At 39.3% G+C, this 8,723-nt stretch overlaps 1 protein-coding gene across 1 annotated transcript in view; it reads right to left on the bottom strand.

The window, feature by feature from the left end:
* Positions 1-8,348, bottom strand: part of F9 (coagulation factor IX) — a 31,226-nt gene extending 22,878 nt beyond the window's left edge. Inside the window, exons 1-3 of the mRNA XM_021153368.1 lie at positions 8,247-8,348; positions 3,808-3,971; positions 3,376-3,400 (exon numbers count right to left, since the gene is read on the bottom strand). Coding sequence (XP_021009027.1) covers positions 3,376-3,400; positions 3,808-3,971; positions 8,247-8,334 — 277 coding nt within the window. The 5' untranslated portion in view covers positions 8,335-8,348. The remainder of the gene's footprint in view (positions 1-3,375; positions 3,401-3,807; positions 3,972-8,246) is intronic.
* Positions 8,349-8,723: the final 375 nt, after the last annotated feature.

Genomic DNA, 8,723 nt, shown 5'->3' with positions numbered 1-8,723 from the left:
CAGATCCCTTTAGCTCCTTGGGTACTTTCTCTAGCTCCTCCATTGGGGGCCCTGTGATCCATCCAATAGCTGACTGTGAGCATCCACTTCTGTGTTTTCTAGGCCCTGGCATAGTCTCACAAGAGACAGCTATATCTGGGTCCTTTCAGCAAAATCTTGCTAGTTAGTACAGGCTAATTTTGTGATAGGTAAGAATCTTAACTACAATGTGAAAACAAGTATGGGCGTTATTGCTCTTTTGTTCTTGTCTGTGTTGTTTTAGGTGTTTGTAGTGAAAATAGTAATGACAGAAGCATGTCCTTGATGTCTCATGGGTATTTGTAACCAAGATATAGTAAACACTGCACTTAGCTGACCTGGAAAGCCATTGCCCAACTTCAAAGTATGCTGCTTGGACTGGGGCCGTGGTCGTGGTCGTGGCTGGGGCCGGGGCTGGGGCCGGGGCTGGGGCCGGGGCTGGGGCCAGGGCTGGGGCCAGGGCTGGGGCCGGGGCTGGGGCATGTACAGGATGGGCAGTGTGAAGGGATCATGAGAGTCCAACTGTAGCACTGATTTATTCTCTCATTCTCTCTCTCTCTCTCTCTCTCTCTCTCTCTCTCTCTCTCTCTCTCTCTTTCTCTCCTCTGTTTCCCTTCTCCATCTCTCAGTGTGTGTGTGTGTGTATGTAGAAGTCAACCCTTGGTATGTTTTTTCACTTATTATATTGTTTTTGGAATGGGAGAGAAAGTCATTGCATTGTTTTTCTCTCATGGAACTTGGAGAATATTGATTAGGCTAAGCTGGCTAGGCAGCAAGCCTCAGAGATTTTTCTCTCACTACCTTCTCAGTGCAGAGATTATAGGCAAGCACCACCCACACCTAGCTGTTATTTTATTTTATTTTTTTAGCATTTATTTTATTTTTATTATCTTCACTGCCTTTTAATTAAAATACAATTCCAACACTTTTCCCCTTTCCCTTGTATCTCTCAAACCAATTCCTCAAACTCTTCCATGTTTCCCACACTCAAATTGATAATTCATTTTCTTTGATTATTATTGTTACATAAACATAAATGCAAAAGTATTTAACTACAACCTGCTGGGTCATTTTTGTTCTTTTCGTCCATATGGTTTTAGGGTTAGTGAGGTCATGGTTCTTAGAAGAGAACCTACTACTGCCACTTTGCTAGACAGCAGAGTTCCTAACTATGTTCTAAATCTTCTCCTTATGCCTACAGCTAAGTGTAGCCACCACCCCTCATCAAAGAAGTGTCTCGTCTCTGTACAGCAAATGGAGACCATACTAGCAAACCATAACTGGACACAATGGAGGGATCAATGATCAGAGAAGCCTAGTTCTATTAAATACATTTGTACTACAGTTCTTGCATGTATGGCTCAGTGAGCATCACAGAAGAGAGAGCAGAAAGATTATAAGAGTTGGAGTACCAGGAAGTCTGCCATTAAACAGTCTCTGTTGGAAATAGCTGTATAAACAGTGACAGTATCAATGGACATGTTAATGTGGAAGGGGAAAAAATGTCTCAGAGTCTCACCCCTAGACAAAACTATTACAGGCAACTGGTAAGAGAGGTGGGAAGGGAGGCAGGAAGGAAGGAAGGAAGGAAGAGAGGAAGGCAGGCAGGCAGGCAGGCAGGCAGGCAGGAAGAGAGAGAGAGAGAGAGAGAGAGAGAGAGAGAGAGAGAGAGAGAGAGAGAGAGAGAGAGATCTCCAAGTATCAGCCTCTTAGTTGGTTCTCTAATACAAAGTGATCATCCCTGAAACTATATATACCAAATACATGCAAACAACAAAAAATGGTGGGTTATGAGGAACAAAGTAAGGTTTTTCATCTGTGCTGGTTGAACAGCTTTCGTTGTTTGTTAACTAAGCCAATGTCACCATGAAAGAAAGAACCTCAATTGAGAAGATGCCTCCATCAATTGGTCTGTAAAAATTTTTTCATAATTAATGATTGGAGTACGAGGACCAAGCTCCAGTGGTTTGCATTTAAAAACAAGCATTAAGCTTCCACTATTTAACTTGATTATAAATAGTTTGCATGAAATTTGTGAGCTAACTCAGAAGTAGGCTTGGTATCCGTCATCTTTAAAAATGAGGAAGGCCAAAGCGAATCTCTTTTCTTTTACAACTTTAAATGGAAAGAGGAGAAACAAGGGTTATGAGGATATGACATTTTCTAGTAGTTTCTCCAGAAATGGAATTCTAGAAAATTGAATTGGACCTCAAGTGGATGGAGCTCAGTGAATAAAGTCCAAGTTCATTTGTTCTGTCCATGAAGATACTCTGAAAGAAGTCAGCCTGTGAAATGTCCCTCAAAATCCAACTTCTGGACTTCATTTTTTTATAAAATTTGTATTTGTGGACAATACTTAAAAGTGTACAAAGATATAATAGAAAATAATAAAATTGGTTATTGTTAGAGTATTACATTTCTTCCTTTGGGTCAGTTCATTGGGCAGATATTTCCTGAGTGCCTCCATTGTAGAGAGTGTTATGTCAGGAGCCTATCAACAAGCGAAGCTTCTGACTCCTGCCGAAATGAAGCTTGCACTCTAGGAGGGTGGGAAAACGAACAAGACACTGTTGTGGAAAATGCTACAGGTTGAGTATTTTCAATCTGAAAGCTCAAATTTCAAATCACTCCAAAATCTAAAATTGTTTGGGTACCAACGTGGTGCTGCAAGAGGAAAATATCATGCTGTGAAATTGTTTCATAAACAAAACTATAAAGATTATTGTATGACAGGATCTTTCCGCAACGTGTTTTAAAATGTATTTAGATATTCATATAAATATATATGTCAATATAACAAATTATACATTTAGAATTGGGTCTCATACCAAATATATTTCATTCCATATATGTATATAATAGACCAGAACACATGTGTCTAAAATGACAGAGCGACCAGGGAGCAGGTTGGAATATTAATACCTCATCAAGGGAGGACTTACTGAGTTGGTGGAATTTTGGACAAGTCCCTGAGCAAGGTAAGTAAGATAGCTTAGAAGAAGCTGGGAAGACTCAGCTAACAGGGATAGTCAGATCATTCCTCTAACATGGGAACACTGCTAGGGCATGCAAGGAGGCCCTTTGTGGAATGAGGGCAGTAGTAGTAGAGGTGGTCAGAAGGGCAACAAGAAGGGATGGTAGGTCAAGACACTGAGGGCATTGGAAACCATCCCAATCATCATCTCTGAATCCACTAGTGACAATAAATGTACATTTAGCTTTAAGATGCAGTTGTTTTGCTTTTTTCCTGATTTTTTTTTTTTACTGAGACTTTACAACCTCTCAATATAGAAAAAAGGCACAATTCTCAAGTGTTTCATATAGCAGGTAGGAAATAAAGTAAATTGTATTGCTTACCAACATACTGCTTCCAAAATTCAGTCTGTAAGGAAAAAGGAGGACAGCTTAATGATAGTGTTTAAAGTATTTTGATATGGATTCCTTTCCTTTTAGAACATTTGTAATAGATGATATGATATGAACTGACATTTTTAAGATTTGAAATACAATTTTCCTTTAATAATTGATCTATAATACTTTGTATTTTGTTTTATGTGTATGAGTGTTCTATCTGTGTGCATACATGCACCCTGTATATGTACTACTCAAGAGGGTCAGAAGAGAGTGTTGGGTTTCCTAGATGCTTGAATTTGAATCTGTGTGCTCTGGAATAGCAGAGTGCTCCTAAATATGGAGTCACCTCTCTCGTTCCACTCTCCTTTTGAAAATAGAGGTTTTCTATCTTTTGCTCTGGGACATATTATTCGGGTATGATGTGGGTATACTCACAGTTTTTTCAGTGTTTTCAAAAACTTCTCGTGCTTCTTCAAAACTACATCTTTCTTCTATACACTCTCTTTCAAGGTTTCCTCGAACAAACTCTTCTAGTTTTCCTGAATTATATCTCTTTGGACGGGTAAGAATTTTGGTGGCATTTTCACGATCAAGGAAAACTGAAATTTAAAAGTATAGTTCTTTAGTATTAGGAAAAACACCTCTGGAAACTAAATATGTTTTTAAAGAAAAGGTTTGTTTTGGGTTCATGTAATCCCATAGCTAATTTCTCTTTGGGGCACAGAGCCAAAAACTATGATTTTTTTCACAGTACTCTATACACATGGAAATTTAGGAATTAAAATTCAATTTTATTTTTAATTGGTAGAGTGCCAGAAATAAAAGGTTACACTTCAGTTGTATTTGTATTTAACTTTGGATGAAAAAGAAAGTTCTCAACTAAGCAGTTAAGTTCCCACTTTGTCATCTCTTGAAAATAGCTCAGTACAGGATCCTTCCAAGGTGATCTATCATTCCTCTGGCTGGGCTGTTTCCAGCGTGTAGCCTCCCAATGACTTTGCAACAAATATCCCGAGAAGAACAGAAGCCTGTGTGTGTTTGTTTTGATTTTCATTGTTTTTGCTTGGAGAGAGAGGGAGGGGGAGGGGAGGAAGGGAGGGAGGGAGAGAGGGAGGGAGAAAAAGAGAGAACGAAATTGGGTGGGTAGAGAGATAAGAAGGTTCTGGGAGTTGGGGGAGGGGAAAGAATATGATCAAAATATTTTGTATGAAAATATATTAAACAAAAACAGCAACCTCCCAACTGTAGGCCAGCTAAAAATGTGACTCCAATGCTTCTCATAAGATAGTGAGGAATAATCATGGCATAATTGATGTTATCTTCAGGCCCATGATGTCTTTAGTTGGCATATGAATGCCAGTGAAGTAAGCATTTCACTGAAATTCATGATGAGGTCTTTTGAGGATTGAAATCTTTCAGTTTTCTGCCTTCTTCCTTTTCCTTCTCCTTGTCTCTTCCTCTTTATATGTATTTTTGTCGCTCTGTCTCTCTCCCTCAGTGTGTATATATATGTGTGTGTGTGTGTGTGTGTGTGTGTGTGTGTGTGTGTGTGTGTGTGTGTGTGTATCTCTTACTGATTGCATGAACATGGACAAACCATACAATGTCTGGCTGGACCTTAACTTTTTAAAACGTAAAATGAATATAACAGAAGTGTAAGGTTATGTACCTCATCATCATGTTGATGGATCTCTGAGAAAATTATAGGCTTGTGTATCCTGGTTACTCACTTTCTTCCCAAGTTGCTCATCCTATCCCCCTCCCCCTTCTTAGCTTTCTCTCTTCTCCAGTGCTTCTATGCACTTTAAAGTGTCTTTACATTCTCACTGCTCTCTGTGCAAGAAAATTACCATTGTCATCATTGGTAGTAACCATGGAAAGAACCTTTTTGACTTCATGGATTTCCTGACTGATTGTCACACAATAAAGGATCAGCCTGTAATTACAGTCAGAAGTCAGACTACAGACCCTGTGCTGTGTTGATTTATAACATTATCCCCAGACACTCCATATATGTCTCCCAAACCTTTCATATGCATGTGCCTATTAAATCATATCAGCACTATTTTATAATTATCACTCCAATTGTCAGTATTCTCTTTATTACTATTGTCCACATTATGCTGTTTTGTTTCCACTGGATGATTGCAAGAGACTTAAGGTTGGACTCCCTGGCCTGGAGCCTCATCAGTTCCTAATAGTGTTCTAGAGTGAGTGTTATAGCATAGTGAGGGTGTGCTTCTTACACATATGTTTCTTACAATTTACCTCCACATTGCTTTCTTCTGTTCCATCTCCCTTAGCTTAGAACCCTTTTTGGATGACTTGGCCCACCCCATTTTCTTGCCTTACTTCTTCTAACAGTCAATATTTAAACCAGATGAAGCATCTTGAATACTTCCATTATTATGTATACAGATCTTTCTCTGTGAGGGTTACTATATACACAAAATGCTCCATATTAGTGACTATTTTTATTGTTCTCTCAGTGTGTGTGTGTATGTGTGTGTGTGTGTGTGTGTGTTCTGGCTAGCTTTTATGTCAATTTGACACAAGCTAGAGTCATTTTGGAAGAGGAACCTCAATTTGAAATATGCCACCACCAAACTGGCCTGTGAGAAAAACTGTGGAGTATATTCTTGAATGATGATTGATGTGGGAGGGCCAAGATCACTTTTGGATGTGCTACTCATAAGCTGGTGATCCTGTTTCTGAGTTGTGTAAGAAAGCAGTCGGAGCAAGCCTTGAGGAGGAAGACAGTAAGCAGCATTTCTCCGTGGCTTCTATATCAGCTTGTCTGGTTTCAGTTCCCTCTCTGACATCCCCCCCCGAAATAAACCTTTTTGCCCCAAGTTACTTATGGTCATGGTGTTTAAAATGACTACATAAACCCTAAGAATATGTGTGTGCCTTTACATATACACATACATGCATATACATCCATGTGTATTTATGCTTACATGCATTGTAAGTGTTCTCATACATGTGGAGATTAAATGACAATCCTGGAAGTCAAGTCTCTTATTCACTGTATAGATCCTTGGGATCAAACTCAGGTTGTTAGGCTTGGTGGAAAGCAGTTTTGCCCAATGAACCATCCAGGTCAGACATTTAAGGATACTGAGCAACTATTCATCTCTTCAGATCTTGCTCCAAACACTGTATCCTTCAGGAGATTTTACATCCATTATGTTCCTTCTTTTGTACTTCCTAAGCATGTGGTACACACCTTATCCCTTCCTATTAAAGTCTTTTTTTTCTGAACCCATTTCTGTCTGCCACAGTACCTTGTCACAGTACCACGAACCACAACAGTATGTACTAATATCCAAATGCATGCATTAAAGACAATTTGGATTTGTATACATTGTAAGCACAAATTCATTTCACAAGCTAATTTTGATTTCCACGTTCTAAATTGTCACAATAAGGCAGTAGTTAGGAACATGTGGCCTCTCTGTACTAAAGCCCAGGACCGTTTAACAGAAGAGTGTGCTTCATGAATACCTAGTCCCACTCCCCCAGCCAGGGTCATTTCCCTGGTTCCCTGACCAAACTGACTCACAGCCTTGTTGCTTTTATCCTCAATAGTGTCTGAGGATCATATATTTAACACCTCTTTAGTCATTATTGCCACAGCTCTGAAATCATGATTTTTCTTCTATCATTTTACATCTGAGATTCCCTCACCACTAAGATGTGCTTAGATCTTTATAAGAGAGTGCTTGGATCTTTTGTTCTCACATAGGTCAATCCGATGGAATAGGTTGAATGACCTGCCTTTATGGTCCACATAATGAGTTTTCCAACATGTATTTTTCATCTCTACCCACTTTGCTAGTGCAGTTTAACCTTTGCATTCTCACATCATCATTTCAGCTTTTAAGTCTGATTCCACAGTTGACATCATGTCTGGAGTGGGAACCAGGAGACCAGCCTATTTTCTGGGGATGCTCAGGGTTGGCACCCCTGATCCTGGCACTGTCACTTGCTTGATTTTAGTAGGTTGACTAGTAAGTGTGATAAATGCATCTGGGGCAAGCAGGCTGTTTGTCTAAGGCCAGTAAGTTCTTCCTGTGTGGCTTTCCCTGGGGAGTAACGCCACTGTTGTTGCAAAAACGAAACCAAACGAAACCCTGATGTGCTGTACTTTGCATGAATTAAGCTACTCCTCTTTCTGGCCATTTGTATACTTACTTTTGTCCCCTAGGGAGGCCCCTGAGCATTATGGTTCTCTAAACATCAGCTCTGAGATGTATGACAGATGAGCTGATTTATTTCCATCTATGTAAAAGCTTTCATTACAGACAGCAACTTAGTAATAAAAGCGTAATCTTCCAATTTTAGCTGAGAAATTAAACTATAAATATATGTTTAAACATTATAACTATGCCTTACCATCTAGTTCTAAAACACTGGAACACATGTAGATTCAAGAAAGACTTTTTATGCAAATTAACCATTGTGGTTTTGATGTTTCCCCTTTTTATTTCAAGGTGATGAGTCTAAAATCCTAAAATAACATGTTTCCTGCTTATTGTGCAATTTCTTTGTTAAGACATTTTTCCGATTTTCATTTTTTTATAAAACCAAGGTCACATAAATTTTAAGAGGAATTATATTGTCAAATCATAAGAATAACTGTATCTATTAAATAAAAATGCACCACAAGTCCTGTAAATGTAGTTCGTTTTTTCAAATGTTGAAACTGAAGTTACCAGAGAGCCAGAGTTCCTGGCTGACATGCTGCCTGTTACAATAGAAACTATAGCTGTCAAATCATGAAATCTTGCTTTACTTGATAAAGGTAGTTCTAAATATTCTTGTTTTTAAAGGAGAAGCATATTAAGCGTAGCATTGAAAAAGAAACAAACCTGCACATTCGGTACTGAGTAGATATCCTAAAAAGAAGATAGTGATGAGAGCCGGGGATTCTGCCATGACGGTGTTCAGGTGCTTCATGACCTTTGTTAGGAGATTGTGCAAGTGTCAGGGCTAATCAATCGTTCCAAAGTACAAGCTGAATGGGACTTACTTCTGGGAAATGCTGTCCATCTCCCTCGGTGTATCTTTGGGCTATTTCCAGTTGTTTCTTGGATCAAGTGAAGAGAATGGTCAGGACTTGTCATTAAAGTACACTCTGAGGCTCTTGGTTCTGTGAGGGCTCGATGCCCCAGTGTAGGGGAATGCCAGGGCCAGGAAGAAGGGGTGGGTGGACTGGAGAGCAGGGAGAGGGGGAAAGAGATAGGGGGTTTGGAGGGGAAACCAGGAAAGGGGATAACATTTGAAATGTAAATAAAGAAAATATCTAATAAAAAAAAGTGGCAGGCCGGTGGTGGCGCATGCCTTTA

Source organism: Mus caroli, chromosome X (assembly GCF_900094665.2).
Source record: "Mus caroli chromosome X, CAROLI_EIJ_v1.1, whole genome shotgun sequence".
Lineage (NCBI taxonomy): Eukaryota > Metazoa > Chordata > Mammalia > Rodentia > Muridae > Mus > Mus caroli.
This window is presented reverse-complemented; position numbering and strand designations above follow the sequence as displayed.